General features: G+C 40.9%; 1 protein-coding gene across 2 annotated transcripts; it reads left to right on the plus strand.

The window, feature by feature from the left end:
- Positions 1 to 666: 666 nt before the first annotated feature.
- LOC110163500 (B2 bradykinin receptor-like) lies at positions 667 to 9,933 on the plus strand. Of its 2 annotated transcripts, none has more exons than XM_020928451.2 (2): positions 667 to 809; positions 8,501 to 9,933. In XM_020928451.2, the coding sequence occupies exon 2, from the start codon at positions 8,510 to 8,512 to the stop codon at positions 9,527 to 9,529; it is 1,020 nt and encodes a 339-aa protein (XP_020784110.2). In that variant the 5' UTR covers positions 667 to 809; positions 8,501 to 8,509; the 3' UTR covers positions 9,530 to 9,933. The 2 variants fall into 2 exon arrangements, with proteins under 2 accessions (XP_020784110.2, XP_055010306.1); XM_055154331.1 differs by lacking the exon at positions 667 to 809 and adding an exon at positions 4,076 to 4,138.
- The last annotated feature ends 6,521 nt before the right edge of the window (positions 9,934 to 16,454 follow it).

The raw sequence follows: 16,454 nt of genomic DNA on the forward strand, positions 1-16,454 counted from the left end.
CAGATTTCCTCGTCTTTGCTACTTTACAGCAAACAGTTTCTTATTCATGGAGACTTGGGCTCAACAGACAATTTGGAGAGATTTTGTTAAACAATAAATGACTTTATAAAGTCACTTTTTTTGTTCTATATCAGTCTTTTGATCTGCCACAATAATGTAATAATGAATTTAAATGAAAATACCTCAAATTGAAGCTTTTCTCAGCAATTTTTAGGTGAGATTAAAATGAGATTAATTAGATGAATTAATTACAGATCATAATTAATTAATCTCTCAATTTTTTTAATCGCATGACAGCACTAAATTAAACATACAAAAATAAACTTCAGCCTCCTCTGGAAACTGTAGAACAAAAACAGTTCTACAATGTTCATTTCTCAGGTTTTGCGAGTTTTATTTTCTTAATAGTTCAGTGTCTTTATCAAATCATTTTAATAACAAAGCTTTCATTCATTATGTTTAGTTAAAGTGACGTACCTGATTTTTTTTTCCATGTATTCGAGCAAAACGTGTCATGCTCCAGTACAGAATTCTGTGGTTCACTGTCTAAGAATCAGGAAGTGTGTGATTAGTGCAGTGAGGTGACGTCAGGCATCGCTGTGTTTAGTCAGTTGAGCAGAAGAGGAGCAGAATAAAAAGAAATCCCCTTTGACTAACCTGACCTTCACCACACAGTACCTCAGGCTATGCACGGATAAGAGTCAAACTGGTCTGGTGTATTGTTCATCATGAAGGAGGGTCAAGCCTGCGACCTGAGGCAGTAAAAGACTGGACCAGATTGATATGGACATTCAGATACAACACTGCAGGTAATATTTTGGGCAAACGTGATCTGAATACACTGATGAACGAACTATGAGCGTGTTCATTCTGGCGTCTGTGAACGGCGTGTGCTTTTATTTAATTTGGTTGAACAGGAGACAGATTTCTTTAGTGTTCCAAGTGAAAACCTGGCGAAACACACAATAAAGAGCTCACAATATTTAGCAGAAAAACATTCAATCTGGCAACAACACGAACCACCAGCGTCGCATCGCCGCGTGCGTCATCGAAACAAGACAAAGCACTTGGCTCTACTGTGCATGTCTCCTGCAGAAAGAGCCTCTGTCCAGTCTGTATCGTGTCAGAGTCTTGGAGGATTTCAGCAGATTTCAGACTCTCTCGGGGGCGGGGATAGTTCAATCGATCAGGTATGAGTGGATGTGCATCTACTGAAGTTTGAGACGTTTCTTCTCATTTACGCACTGACCTGATTTAACACATACGGGTCATTAAGACGTTTCACACACACTAATGTTCATTTAGCATCAGAACTTTATTTTATCACACGGCGATAAACTGTTAGTGCAGATGACATCACTAACTAACACTGCAACTTCATGTTAACTACACATAGTGGCGCTTTCTGCACTCAGGCTGCGAGTATCTAGTCAGACTGACGTCACCTAGGCTGCGTTCAGACTGCAGCCTGAAGTGACCCAAATCCGATTTTTTGGCTTCTATGTGACTTGTATCCGATCTTTTAACGACAGTCTGAACGGCACAGATCCGAATTTTTCAAATGCGACCCAGGACACTTGGATATGTGCTCCTGAATCCGATACATATCCGATCTTTTCACATGCGACTTCAGTCTGAACGGCCAAAGCGCATCCATCCGACCTACACGTCATTAACAAGCGACAAACGTCACTATTCTGCGCTGAAGCAGGCGGAAACCGGAACTGTAAAATCGCCAGGTGCTCAATGCTCGCGACCATATTTGGACAACTTCCGTAAACACAGAGACGCTCACTGCGGTTGACCATGGGGTTGACGTTGTCGTGTCTCCAGTGCGCATGTGGGACACTTTTGGGCCGTTTACCTTTCACACTGAAGTCACAGACAAGTCCCATTTAATTGGAAATGTGAACGACCTCGCAAAAACATCGGATTTCACAAAAAAATCAGAATTGAGCATTAAGCCCTGCAGTCTGAATGTAGCCCAAGTGCCTCTGCTCAGTTTAATTTCTCTCCAGCGACAAGGTCAGGAATCAGAATACACTAGATGGTTTGCAAGAACCCCGGAAGTGCGAGTCCGGGCACCAGCCAATCAGCGAAGAGTCATATATTCTGTATTGGCAACGATTCCCGAGATCGAGGATTTAAAGCCGGAACAAAGAGAATGTTTGGTGAATTTTATCAATGGGAAAGATGTTATTGTCCTTCTTCCTACGAGATTTGGGAAAATCTTAATATACCAGTTTGTCCCATTAGCGGTGCATTACATATGTCACGACCAAATAGCAGCGATTGGTTCCCGCCTACTGTTGAGCAAACGAATCCTAAAGCTGTGAGGTCAGACATTTTCCACGTGAAGTGAAACTATCTGATGAATCAGGCTGCGTGAGTATTCACTGTGGTGATGAACAAATAAACTCTGTACTGTTGGGGTGAAAGTTGAGCTGTTCTTCGTGACTAAATGGACAAAAACACAGGGGAAATGCTGTTTCCTAAATGCTCATGTGAACCCTGGTTGGATAAGGATTCAGAATTTGATATGAAGATGAAATCTAATCAGTGTTGGGAGTAACGTGTTATAAAAGTTACAAATTACTCTAATGCTTTGCTTTTTGCTGTAACGCAGTAATGTGGCATTACAGGGAAAAATGTTAATATTTTACTCAGTACAAATGTGAGTAACGAGCGTCACAATGCTTTTTTACCCTGGATTGAAGTGGTGGGTTATTCGTTTTTTTCATACAAGTTCGCAAAAATCACGGCAATATCAGCAGCGGTGAAAAGCCTTCGTTATGGTTCCGAGTGTCGGGACGAGCCGGAGGTGTGCCCATGTAGACCGTCGGGTGACTGCGGGCAAAAGGACCAACGCAGAACTTCCATGCTCCACGGGACGAAGAGCAGCCGATGCCCAATCGCACTTTGCAGACACTCTGCTCCACAGGCTCAGGGTTCTCTCAGGGGCGGTCCTAGATTCAAAATCCAAGATTAGTCCTGCTTTAGTCTTGGTGTAGTCTTGGTTTAGTCCTGGTTTAGACCTGGTTTAGACCTGGTTCAGTTCATAGACGGTGCAAAAGTTCAGAATATTCACACAGTTATTTTGGTGAGAATATCTTAAATTAATGTAATAGTCCTGTTTTAGTTCTGGTTCAGTCCTCGGTTGAGTCCTTCCTTAGTCCTGATTTAGACCTGTTTTAGCCCTGGTTTAATCCTAGTTCAATCCTGGTTTAGTCCTGGTTCAGTTCGTATACGGTGCAAAAGTACGGCATCTTCACACAGTTATTTTGGTGAGAGTAAGTTAAAGTACTGTAATATTCCTGTAATGTTTTACATTTTAAACACAGTAATATTATAATCTAAGAAATTACATTGAAATTACAGTAACAAGTCATTACAGTTTTGAAGTAATTTGCCCAACAGTGAAAATAATTGCTGTCTGTGTTTTATTTGGGCTTTGGCAATGATACTGAAAAATAATCACTCGCAGCAACGTAAAAAGAAAAAAAAAAGAAGGATAAACTAGTTCATTTTTTGGAACTAGAAATTTGTGAGCTGAACTTTGAACTAGTTCGTGCAGAAAATGAACTTTCCCAACACAGATGATCTGAGTAACAAATACAGAGATGGATCAGTCTGGATTTTTCCTGCTACTACGACTACAGTCTGTAATCTTCTGGAATCACCTGCACGACTGGGATGATGGATGACGCCCGCTCAGCCCCACTCACCGTAAAGACACGTGTGCACTTCTTACTCCCCCGCTGTTTCATGTCAGATGAATCAAATATCTTAAAAGCTCCAGCAAGTTTTGTTTATTTTCAGATTTCCATCTTTCTGGTCCGGTGCCGCTGACGCCCTCGGTTCTCGCCGGTCATTTGTCAGGTTGCTAAGAGGCGCCGCTTTCACACAGTTATTGGCGTGTGTGGTCAGACATAAACAGCAGCTGGTTCTTCACAAACACATTAGAGCCGCTCTCTGATGCTCCGATGCACTTATGGATCAGTAACACCACGTCCGTGTGTCCGACCAGCGCCCACGGCTGTTATATAAAAGAGCCACTTGACCTGCTGTAATTCTACTGCTACCACTACTACTACTACTACTACTACTACTACTACTGTTGCTGCTGCTGCTAAAGAAGGTAATGTTTTATCTGTATTGGTCTGTCGTAGTTTAGTATTTTGATTGTTTTCATTCCATTTACATTCTCAAACGTGTTTATTTTTGTTTGATATTATTTATTGTTTGCACTGCGCTGCACGTTGCGTTGGATTGGGTTGAAGATTTTCCCCTGAATTCAACTTCTGAACTGTAAAAAGCGTCATGCAAAAAGTTAGGCTGCACCATGAGATTTATTTTAAAGCGATACTTTGTCAAAAGAAACAAAAAACGCAAACCAAAATTCCTGTAGAGGTGGAAATGCAAGGAGCAGCAAGCACAGTAGCACAGTACAAAAAAAAATCTTACGAAGGCTTGTTGTTGGTTTTTTTTTTGCTGAAATGTTATTTAAAACTAAAAAAGCTTTTAGACATCGGTCGTCTGAGTGCATGTTTTCACTTTTGTCAGCCATATTTTATAACATTTTAGCCAAAAATACGAAAATAAAAGCTTCTTCATCGGTTTGGTTTTGCGTATTGCATTGAAAAACATGCGTTCTTAAAGTGAGCGGGGCTTGCATCTCCACAAACCTGGCTCTTGCTTGGGCTGGAGGAGGTTTTACTCAGGTTTATGTTGTTCCTTTGGCTGTAATGTTCCACAGCGCGGCGTAAAACACGTTTATCTCCAAGGGGAATGTTCTGGAGTGTGGAATCGTGCAGGTGACACTTGCCATCTCCAGAAAGTTGCATGTTGTGCCTTTACATTTTTAAGAATAATACTAAATTCTGAGCAGCTGGGACGAGCTCAGATGCACAAAAACAATTCAAATGAAAAAAAATCTTCAGAATCGTCCACACTCCCCATGTTTAAAAAACCTACCTCTTAAAAAAAAAATAAAACTTCCATTAACTATTCTCTTGTTTGTCGTTGTTTGAGTATCTTGAAAAGCGCTATACAAGTGTTATGTATTATTTTTATTATTATTATTATCAGATATTTATTATTAGAGTAAAAAGAGAGTAAAAAGTTGGTGTTAAAACGTGTAACTTTTCCGGTGGATGGATGTAATTGCTTTGCCTTGATATTCTACATCAGACACGTCAGACTCAGTCCCGGGGGCCCAATTTGGCCTGTGATATAATTATATTTGGCCAGTGAGATCATATCAAATCTGTATTAGAGCTGCTGGCCGGAAACATTATTTATTTAAAATGTTGTTATTATTTTACGTGATGCTGGTTCTGGATTCAGTGTTTAAGAAAAAATATTATTAAACATTTATTTTAATAAGAAAAGATCTCGAAAGAAGAGAAAACATGCAGATGGCGTTGAAAATTTTCAATAAACATTTAGTTTGGCCCACGACTTAGTCCCAGTTTTTAATTTTGGCCCAATGTGAATTTGAGTTTGATACGCCTGATTTACACTATGGAAATAAACTTTGCCGTCACAATGGAAACAAGTTACGAGCAGTGTCGGGGAGTAACAGATTACATGTACCAGAGTTATGTAATCAGAGTACAAATTATGAGTAACTGTATTCAGTTACAGTTACTGTTTCAGTGAGTGGTAATAGATTACAGTTACTTTGTTGAAATTACATGGCGGGATTTTCCTGTTTTCACATTTTCGGCTATATTCCTTTTTTTATTTATTTTATTTTTTTCTGTCGGTAATTCCACTCATTCCCAGAAACTAAACCAGGTCTAAACCAGGTCTAAAAATAGGACTAAAACCAGCACTAAACCAGGTCTAAAACCAGGACTAAATCAGGACTAAAACAGGACTAAAAGCAGGTCTAAATTGGATCTAAACTAGATCTAAACCAGGTCTAAACCAGGCCTAAAACTAGGACTAAACCAGGACTAAACCATGACTAATCCAGGACTAAAACAGGACTAAAAGCAGGTCTAAATTAGATCTAAACTAGATCTAAACCAAGTCTAAAACCAGGACTAAACCAGGACTAAACCAATAGGACTAAACCAGGACTAAAACTAAACCAGGACTAAAACAGGACTAAAACAGGATTTAACAGGACTAAATCCTGCTGCATGGACTGTGTCTCCTCGTCTTCAATCATTACTATTTTTAATTTGGTTCAGTAAAGTCTGGACTTTTTAAATTTTTCTTTTATCAGACAAAACATTCTTATGTGAAGATTTCCTCGTCTTTGCTTCTCTACAGCAAATCAAGTAATCCAAAGTATTCAGATTACATTACTCACTTTAAGTAATTTAATGGATTCCGTTACAAACTACATTTTGGGGTATGTAATCTGTAATCTGTAGGGGATTACATTTTAAAAGTCACCTTCCCAACACTGATTATGAGTCAGATTTATGGAGAGGCAAGCCTGCACACAGTAAGAACTTGAGCTATAAAACATCTGTAATCAAATAAATGCAAGGCTGATGAGTTTAGTGTCAAACTGGCCACTCTTACATGATGACTTTTTTGTTTTGTTTTTTCCAAATTAAGTGTTCTGAATTAAATAATTTGGAATCAAAATATTCTTTTTTTTTTTTCATTGTGCCATTTTGCTGCTCTACAAAACAGACCACAACTACATGGATCATGACAGAAAATGTCCAAGCTGAAGCAAACGTACCAAACCCTTTTAAACAATTACAGAATTCCAAGAAAGGAATTTTCATTTTCAAAGTATTTTTCAACTTTTCTTCATAAATTGCTTTTTGGTTTGTATAAATCTATCGTTTATATTTACAATAGTTCTAATTCCACCAAATTAAAGAATCATACAATCTGTTATATGCACTTTAAAGGTGCATTGTGTAACTTCCCAGTTTGGGGTCTGTCACCTTCTTGTTTCTATGGATACGTCATTGCTCTGCTGAATGTTCCGCATTATGACATTAAACAGCTCTACCTTACATTTATTCAATTGCAGGAGGTTTTTACAGCTCAAAAATGCCTAGTAAAATATTCTAACCTAGTATCAGAAGTAGAAGAAGTATCTAGAAGTGTTCTGCCTTCTGTGAGAAGGGTCGCCGCTCCACAGATCTGACTGGTCTGGTTTGGTCTCGATGAAAATGGAAAGTTTTAAACCATACTGTGAAACATCCTAGACAAAGCAATAACATCTCCATGAAGAAAAGCTTTTGACGGACCCATCCATCCATCAATCCATCCATTTTCTTCTGCTTATCCGGGGCCGGGTTCAACCAGTCGATGCTGTTTGGTCGTGATGTATGTAATGTGCTGCTAACGGGGATAACTGGTATATTAAGCTTTTCCCAAATCCCGTAGGAAGAAGGACAATAATGTCTTTCCCCTTGATAAAATTCACCAAACATTCTCTTTATTCCGGCTTTAAATCCTCGATCTCGAGAATCGTTGACAACACAGAATATGTCACTCTTTGCTGGTGCCCGAACTTGCACTTCTGGGGTTTTTGCGAAGTGCAGGAGTGTCAAACTCATTTTGGTCCGGGGGCCGTATCCAACCTATTTTGATCGTAAAGGGGCCAGATCAGAAAACTCATGGCATATAAACCCCAAAAATAGCAATAAGTTCAAATATTTGTGCAGAGAAACACAAATCTTATTACAAAAATCTTTTTTTAATTGATGAACTCTTTATTTTACAAAATATTATAATATTATGAACAACCTGAAACTTTAAGAAAAATGCAATTTCAACACAAAGTTTTAACATGAACTCGTATGCAAATAAGAATAAGTAAATTTTTCACTCTGCGTCCACTTTTCTCATGTTGGACATTTTTCTGATGAGGGTGTCACGGTCAACAGTCAAAACGATCGTCCTTTAAGAGCGTTTGGAAAGAGACAAGTCTTCATTTGTGCTGCTCTGGTGGGAGGGGCCACGTACAGAGACGCTGGAGGCCAAATTACCAATATTTAAACAGAAAATATAATTAAAATATTTTAGTAGAAAATCAGCCGAGGGCCAGATTAAAGGTCTTGGAGGGCCGGATCTGGCCCCCGGGCCTTATGTTTGACGCCTGTGGACTAGTTTATTCTGATTCCTGATCTAGTCGCTTTAGAGAAATGAAGTTGAGCGGAGGCACTAGGTGGCACCAGCCTGGCTAGGGGGCAGCAGTCTAAGCAGGGACTCCCAACCTTCCTCCAGCTCCTCAGGCGGGACTCTGAGGCGTTCCCAGGCCAGCTGAGAGACATAGTCCCTCCAGTGTGTCCTGGGCCTCCTCCAGGTGGAACATGCCTGGAACACCTCCAGTGGAAGGTGCTCAGGAGGCATCCAGAGCAGATGCCCGAGCCTCCTCAACTGCTCCCCTCCCATGTGACCGAGCTCCTCACCCTATCTCTAAGAGTTTGACATTTGATGGACCCTCCACCAGAAAAGTTACACAGTGCAGTTTTAAATAAGCAAAATCAATAAAATCGTATGACTTTTTTGTTTTCAGGTCTCACCAATGGACAACGAAACTTCCCCCGAACTCGAGTGCAACCAGACCGCGGCGTGGTCCTGGCTCTACTCCATGCAGCCCTTCTACATGTCCACCATCTGCTTCCTGGGCATCCTCGGAAACGCCTTCGTCCTCGCCGTTTTCATCCTGGAGAAGCATCGCCGCTCCGTAGCCGACATATACCTGGGCAACCTCGCTTTGGCCGACCTCCTCATGCTGTCCTGCCTGCCCTTCTGGGTGGTCGCCATCGTCAACAGATTCCACTGGACGTTCGGCCAAGCCATGTGCCAGATCGTCAACGTGGTTATCGGGATGAATTACTACTGTAGCGTCCTGTTCCTTACGTTGGTGAGCGTGGACCGCTACCTCGTCTTGACGCAGCCTCTGTCGCACGGAAGGCACCGTCAGGCGATTTGGGCGAAGATCATTTGCGCCGTCATCTGGATCGCCGGGGTTTTGCTGAGCTTCCCCGCGATTTTGTTCCGTTCCGTGCGATACCTTCCGCATCTTGACGTAGAAGCGTGCTACCTCGAATACCCGCACGACGGATGGAGGTTACGCTTCAATTTCACCGTGATCATCGTCGGGTTTCTCATCCCCGTTCCAGTCGCGTCGTACACGAGCTTCCACATCGTCAAAGTTCTCCGTAACAGCCAAAATATCAGTAACAAGGGCAAAGGCACGGAAAGGAAAGCGGCGTTTCTCGTGCTGATCGTGCTCGCCGTGTTTATCGTCTGCTGGCTTCCGTATCAGGTTGTTATTTTCTTGGACACGTTGGATTATTTTAACGTTGTCGCCGGATGCACGTGGGGGGATGTGCTGGACATTGGCGAACAGTTGGCGACGTACGTTGGCTACAGCAACAGCACCCTGAACCCGTTTTTGTACGTGATCGTGGGGAAGCAGTTTAAGCAAAGAGCGAAAGATGTTTTAAAAGTTTTCTGGTGCAAGAGGTGGGACAGAGGCAGGTCCGGTTATTCCAACGGGAACGTCACGTCCAGACAATGTGAGAGCTCGAAGATTTAAAAATCTGTGTATCGTTCGTTCATTTGTCTTTCAAAATAAAACCAAAAATAAGGAAATGAAAAAACATCAATTTTATTCATTATTTGTCTTCAAAACCAAAATGAAAAAGCAGATAACAATTCATTTTTTCAGTTTTCGATTTTGTGTTTAAATGAAAAAAATGGAAAAAACGGATAACGGCCGTTTCCTATTTCCGTGACTTAAACTGTGATGCCGGACTTTTGCACCTTATATGGACTGAACTAGGTTTAAACCAGGACTAAACCCGGACTGAACCAGGTCTAAACCAGGACTGAACCAGGACTGAACCAGGTCTAAACCAGGACTAAACCCGGACTGAACCAGGTCTAAACCAGGACTAAACCAGGACTGAACCAGGTCTAAACCAGGACTAAACCAGGACAAAACTGGTCTCAGTCCTGATCAGGTTCAAGTCTCAGTTATGATCTCAGTCCCGGTCTGGTCCTGGTCTCAGTCCACATCCTGGTCCTGATCTCAGTCCTGGTCTCAGTCTTGGTCTGATCCCGGTCTCAGTTCTGATCCGGTCTGGTCCTGGTCTGGTCCCGGCCTCAGTTCTGATCTGGTCTCAGTCCCGGTCTCTGTCTAGATCTCAGTCCCGGTCTGGTCCTGGTCTGGTCCCGGTCTCAGTTCTGATCCGGTCTCAGTCCTGGTCTGGTCCTGGCCTCAGTTCCGATCCGGTCTCAGTCCCGGTCTGGTCCTGGTCTGGTCCCGGCCTCAGTTCCGATCCGGTCTCAGTCCCGGTCTGGTCCCAGCCTCAGTTCCGATCCGGTCTCAGTCCCGGTCTCTGTCTAGATCTCAGTCCTGGTCTGGTCCTGGTCTGGTCCCGGTCTCAGTTCCGATCCGGTCTCAGTCCCGGTCTCTGTCTAGGTCTCAGTCCTGGTCTGGTCCTGGTCTGGGTCTCAGTCCTGATCACTTGACAGTCTACACCAACAGTCTAATCATTATCCATATTTTCATTTTGGTTTTGGAGACAAATAATGAAGAAAATAGCTTGTTTTTTGTTTTTTCATTTTCTTATTTTTGGTTTTATTCAAAAAAAAACAAAAAAAACAAACAAAAAAAGAACAAATGATACCAGATTTTTAAAGGCGCACTGTGTAACTTTATGTTTGGGAGTCTGTCACCTGCTTGTTTGTTTGTATCTGTCATTGCTCTGTCTGGAATGTTCCACAGTGTGACATTAAACAGCTCCACCTCATATTTATTCAATCACAAACATTCTGACTGTGAGCGGGTTCGCCTCTCCACAGATCTGACCTGTAACTTGGTCTGGTTTGGTCTCCTTGAAGATGTATTAGTATCAGTGGCGCGTGAGCCGTAGTGGAGCGGCAGATGTCTGGTGTAAATGTTTCAGTATAACGCTTAAGTAGAATATGTTTTTTTTGTTTAAAGGTGCACTGTGTAACTTTTCCGATGGGGGTGTGCTCCACTTGCTCGTCTCAGAGATGTGTTTTTTGTTGGAATGTTACAGTTTTCCATCACACATACTGTATTTATCTGGTGTTTATTTAATTACTGGTGTTTGTGTTGTTTAAAATCTTCTAGCAGTGTTGTGACTGGGCTCTGCTCTCCACAGATCTGACCTGTAATTTAACCTGGTGGCATTACTGCTTCTGTAAAAAAAAAATTTAAAAAAAAAAAAAAAAAAAAATGTCTGTAAAAAATCTGTGTGGTATGTTTGCTTCCAGCCATTGCCAGCAGAGGGCGACAGATATACTTATATTTTCACTAAAAGGATCCAAAATTCATGCAAATTCTTTTAAATCAAACTCACCTTGACAAAATATTTCATAAATTCCGTTAAATCTCCAGTTTAAGCGAATGTTCCGATGTTTGGTCCAAAATCTACATCAAACTCGGTCGTGTGCTTACAGTAAATGTCCCAAATATAATATTAATCAGACTTTGTTATGAAATAAAACCAGATGTCAACTTACATTTTTGTATTTGGGAAATTAATAAAGGAAATGGCCTCTTCCAGCAGTAAATCTACACTGTTATATGAGCCAGATAAAAAATTAAACAGAAAATGAAACAGTATGTTGGATTTTCATAGTTTAAAGAGGCGGTATTAACTGTAACGTGACATATTTAGATCAACGTGTTACTTTTTATTGTTTTAAAAATGCTAGAGTGGCCTAAAACTGTATTAACGTGTCTTAGTTTCAGTTTTTTTGTTTTGTTTTTGTGTACATTTATATGATGAGGGTCTGAAAAGAAGACGTAAAAGTGGCGTCGCATTTTCACTTTTTATGCTGCACTTGGACGAGCGTTTTTGGGAGGAAATCTGCGTACATACAGTGACGCAAAAGTGTGAGGAATTCGACTGGGTATGCAAAGTAACGAGGGCGTCTTTGGTCATACGGACGTTTTCACGCCGCGCATTTTCATCAGCTCCTCTTTCCACAAAGTCGTCCCACCTTTGACTGGTTCTCCAGGTCTCGTCCAGATCCGTCTGACTCACCTGCGACGACCTGGTGCATCCAGAGTTTGACAGAGGTGATTTCATATCCTTCTCTGTTCACTTAAAGCAGAGGTGGGACCAAGTCGATGTTGTGCAAGTCTCAAGCAATGTGCAATCCAAACTGCACAAAGGCTTAGAGAAGGTGTGATTATTAATAGAATCCAAGAATCCAAAGAGTGATTTAAAGGTCCTGTTGATGTATCACTCGAGGTCACACTTGGTCTCTTATCTATTTTTGTTTGTGTGGTGCTTTTGTTGTTGTGTTGTTCTGTTTAAGATAAAACATGTGATCCTCTGTCCCAAGACAAATTTCTCCCATGGGAGACAATAAAGGATTATCTAATCTTATCTTAAGTAAGTCTCAAGTCTTTGACCTCAAGTCCGAGTCAAGTCCCAAGTCAAATACAGGAAAGTCAAAGTCGAGTCTTGAGTCACTGTCCCATAAGTCCAAGTCAAGTCCAAGTCGTCTGCTTTGAGCTTCAAGTCATTTCAAGGCTTTAAATCAAAGTACCAAATATAGCAAAAATCTTTGCAATTTAGATGAATTTTTAAGAAAAATTGTACTTAAAATGTCATGGTATATTTATATAAGAGTTGTAGAAATGCAAATTTTTCCTTTTTAAATGTCTTCAAGATCTGAGTGTGAATCATTACTGTTTTGGGGTTTTTTTGTCATAAAGGATCATGCTCTATGTAGCTCCCTCTGTTTTACTCAAAATTACTGTATTGTACTTTATATTACTGTATTGTACTGTATTGTACTGTGTATTACTGTAGTACATTTGAGGATACCACATCACAGTACTTCAGTTACATCCAAAGTAACAAATAGAAGTGAGAGCGACATGTTCCAGTTTGTTCTTGTAAAATGAAGCACTGTATGTGTCTACTGTAAAGAGAAAAGTATTTTCTTTTATACTTTTACTTATTTATAAAATGTTTTATCCATTTATTTTCTATGATATTTTTAGGAGAAGCATTAAGTCATCTCAAGTCATAGAGCTCAAGTCCGAGTCAAGTCCCAAGTCACTCACCTTCAAGTCCAAGTCAAGTCCCAAGTCTTGGTCTAGTATTTTATCAAGTCAAGTCTCAAGTCCTAAAAATAGTGACTCAAGTTTGAACAGAGTCCAAGTCACAGTGTGTAAGTCCCCACCTCTGACCAATAGCGTCTCTGCAGATTCTGTACATTTGCTGGGCGCCTCTTGTAAGTTTATTAGAGCTGCCAGAGCAGCTTGAAGGTCCAACATGTTTGTTTCTGTGTCCTTATGTATGTGACGTAAACACTTACACAACCTGAACACATCTGCCAATTACTTGGACACCACTGAGCGTTCTGGTGCATTACATACGTCACGACTAAATAGCAGCAATTGCTTAAATAAAAAAAGTACCCACCTACGGTTGAGCGAACGAATCCTAATGTTGCGAGGTCACACGGTTTCCACAAAGTGAAACCGGGTGATGAATCAGGCTAATAAATGGTGCCTTTGTCGATACTTCCATCAGGTGTCAAACACAATGGATTCCCGGCACTCCAAACAAATAGAAAAAGTAAAAAAATCGCACGAGGAAAATATATTAAGCCATTAAGCCCTGATGAAGACCAGTTAAGGTCGAAACATGTCAGCTTTGGCCATTCAAATAAAGGCCTTTTAACTATATTTTTCCTCATGCGATTTTTTTACTTTTTCTACTTGTTTGGAGTGCCGTTGTGTTTGAGTTTTGATCCTTTTTCCAAGAGCGCCCTCTACCTGCTCCTACTGATTGGAACACCTGCAGCAAACAGCCACATTTTTGTTCTTTCTGGACTTCCATCAGGTCGTTTTAGTTTGTTTTTTTAATCAAAATTTACCGTGAACAGACCCAGAGACTTTCATGCTCCACTGCTGTAGTTGGAATTGTGTACGTCAGTATAATTGGCGTCCACTGATAAACATTCCGTGTTGTCTGGCAAACTGCGATAAAATGCATTCATATTTTTTTTAAAGCATTATTTTCTCTGTAAAGAATTAATCGTAATTAATGCATTAATATCGCTTTCCTAATTTATGCAACTGCTGCTGTGAACCTCGTCATTTTGGTCTTAAAATGTTCTATTAACCCACTCTACATGATCCTGGTGCTTTTTTTTCACTATTTTGTTCATTTAAAAAAAAATCCTATTCAAAATATACAGCCTGGCTCCAAATTCGCTCGTATATCCGTGAGCGAGCTTCATTTGTGGTGACGTCTCCCTCAATTACTCCACTTATTTACACAGTCCATGAACATCCCACGTGAAAAGAAAACTAGATCAGGCATGTTTTTGATGAGGGAACACTATAACATGGTAGAAAGTTTGATTTTGCCTAATTCCCCGTTTTAAAACAAAAAAAACAAACAGATTTTCCGTGTTTGTCTTTGAGGACGGCGGGTTTGACTCTGGGCTGTACATAAACACTTTGATAAGGACAAATATTAGCTGCATAATTAGCTGACATTGAGGAGTGAGTAAACGTAAATATTTGTAAAATCTGATTTGAAAAGTGTTCTCGCTAAATAAATGAGCTCATGTGTGTGGCGTCTCATTTATCAGAGTTTTGTTTAGTCCAAACGCTCTTATCTAAATTCTGTGCATGGACGTGTTTGGTTTAGGTTGCATCACCAGTGTATCTGTCTAATAATATCAGATGGACGTCTTGATACCACGCCATTCTTTTAAATGGTCATTTGAAGTGAGACAAATATTATCTTCTTTATCTTCATTGTTTAAACATATTTTTCCAACATTTAAAAGGTCCTAGATTATGCAAAATTTGACTTTTGTGATCTTTATGCCGTGTTATAATGTTGTTACCTCCTCAAAAACAGACCTGGAGCAGTCTGGCGCCACCTAGTGCCTCCGTTCAATTTCACATCTCTCCAGCGCCGAGGTCAGGAATCAGAATACACTAGACGGTTTTCAAAAACCCCGGGAGTTGTAGACCGAGCATTGGCCAATCAGCGAAGAGCTGTGAAGCCATGACGTCAAACCTCCGCACCTGTGTCCCGTTTGTGGAACAGCACAACAGTAAACAAAGCGTCGAGACGGATGTAGATGAAGACATTCTGTGTTGGCAACAATTCCCGAGAATGAGGATTTAAAGCCGGAACAAAGAGAATGTTTGGTGAATTTTATCAACGGGAAAGACGTTTTTTGCCCTTCTTCCTACAGGATTTGGTGCATTACATACGTCATGACGTTTACACTGAAACGAATCACTGTATCATCATGTCACCGCATTGGAAACGATGTGCATCCAGAAACGTTGTTTCTGTGTCTGCAGTCCGATCCACACAGTAACGCAAAACCAGCTGAAACACTAGTCACATGACCAGGCTGGTGTCACAACATCACATGGGCTGTAAAAACAAGGAAGTGGAGCACCATGTCTGAAGTTGCAGCGGCTGAAGTAGTTCTAGCTCCGCTGTTTCTCGATTGTCTCTGGTTTGTTTAAAGTGTTTTCCACAATAGCGTCACATAACAGATGACACGAACCCAGTGAATGAAGAAGGAGCAAATCACAGTGACGTGGTCCAATAAGGACACAACTAGAGCTCCTACGTCAGCGTATCAACGTTTTCAGGCGTCCACACAGTGTCCGGATCAGATCTGTACTCAGATGAATTTGTGGGAGCTGACGGCACCAGATCGTTCGTCTGTGGAGCCGTTTTCCATCAGATTAGTGTGAACGAACACTGCATCCACAACCGAAATGAGTCGAATACGAACTAGTGTGAATGGAGCCGTAGAGTGAAAAGGGCCAAATCTTTTTGATGAACGGACCTGCTTGACCTCATGGAAATCTTATAGATTTGAAAAAATATTCCACACCATCATTAAACTTGTCTATCTCCATGGAGACACCAGCAGGCCAAATTACAGATCTGCAAAAGAGAGAAGCACATTGTGGACTGGGACGAACATCACAACAAAAATTGTCGCTGGACTAAAGAGGCAATCGAAATACAAAAACATGCCCACGGGACGATAAACCAGGACGAGGGGCTTTTTCACTCTCACACACCTGGGATATTGTCCTGAGGAAGTCGGACTGCAGATGGCGCCGTCGTCCTTAGGGATGTAACGATATCCAAATCTCTCTGTACGATATTTTCACCATATACATCTCACGGTTTGATATTTATTGTGATATTTTGTGGAGACTAACAAAACTGTGAATGTTACTTTTTGGTTCTGTCATAATTCAAACAATTAAAACTTAAAAGTGCTTGTAACAATTATTTCTTCATGTAACTGCACTGAAACGGAGCAAAGGATCATGGTCTATGTAGTTCCCTTTGTTTTTGTTCCTATATTGCTGAACTTTAACTTAAGATACTTGCAATTCGATATATTGTGATGGTCCACGATGTTATTGTGACACTTTTGACAATACGATATCACGATATTTTGGTTAT

Source organism: Boleophthalmus pectinirostris, unplaced genomic scaffold, assembly GCF_026225935.1.
Source record: "Boleophthalmus pectinirostris isolate CB_2022bp ecotype Guang Dong unplaced genomic scaffold, ASM2622593v1 HiC_scaffold_10, whole genome shotgun sequence".
Classification (NCBI taxonomy): Eukaryota; Metazoa; Chordata; class Actinopteri; order Gobiiformes; family Gobiidae; genus Boleophthalmus; species Boleophthalmus pectinirostris.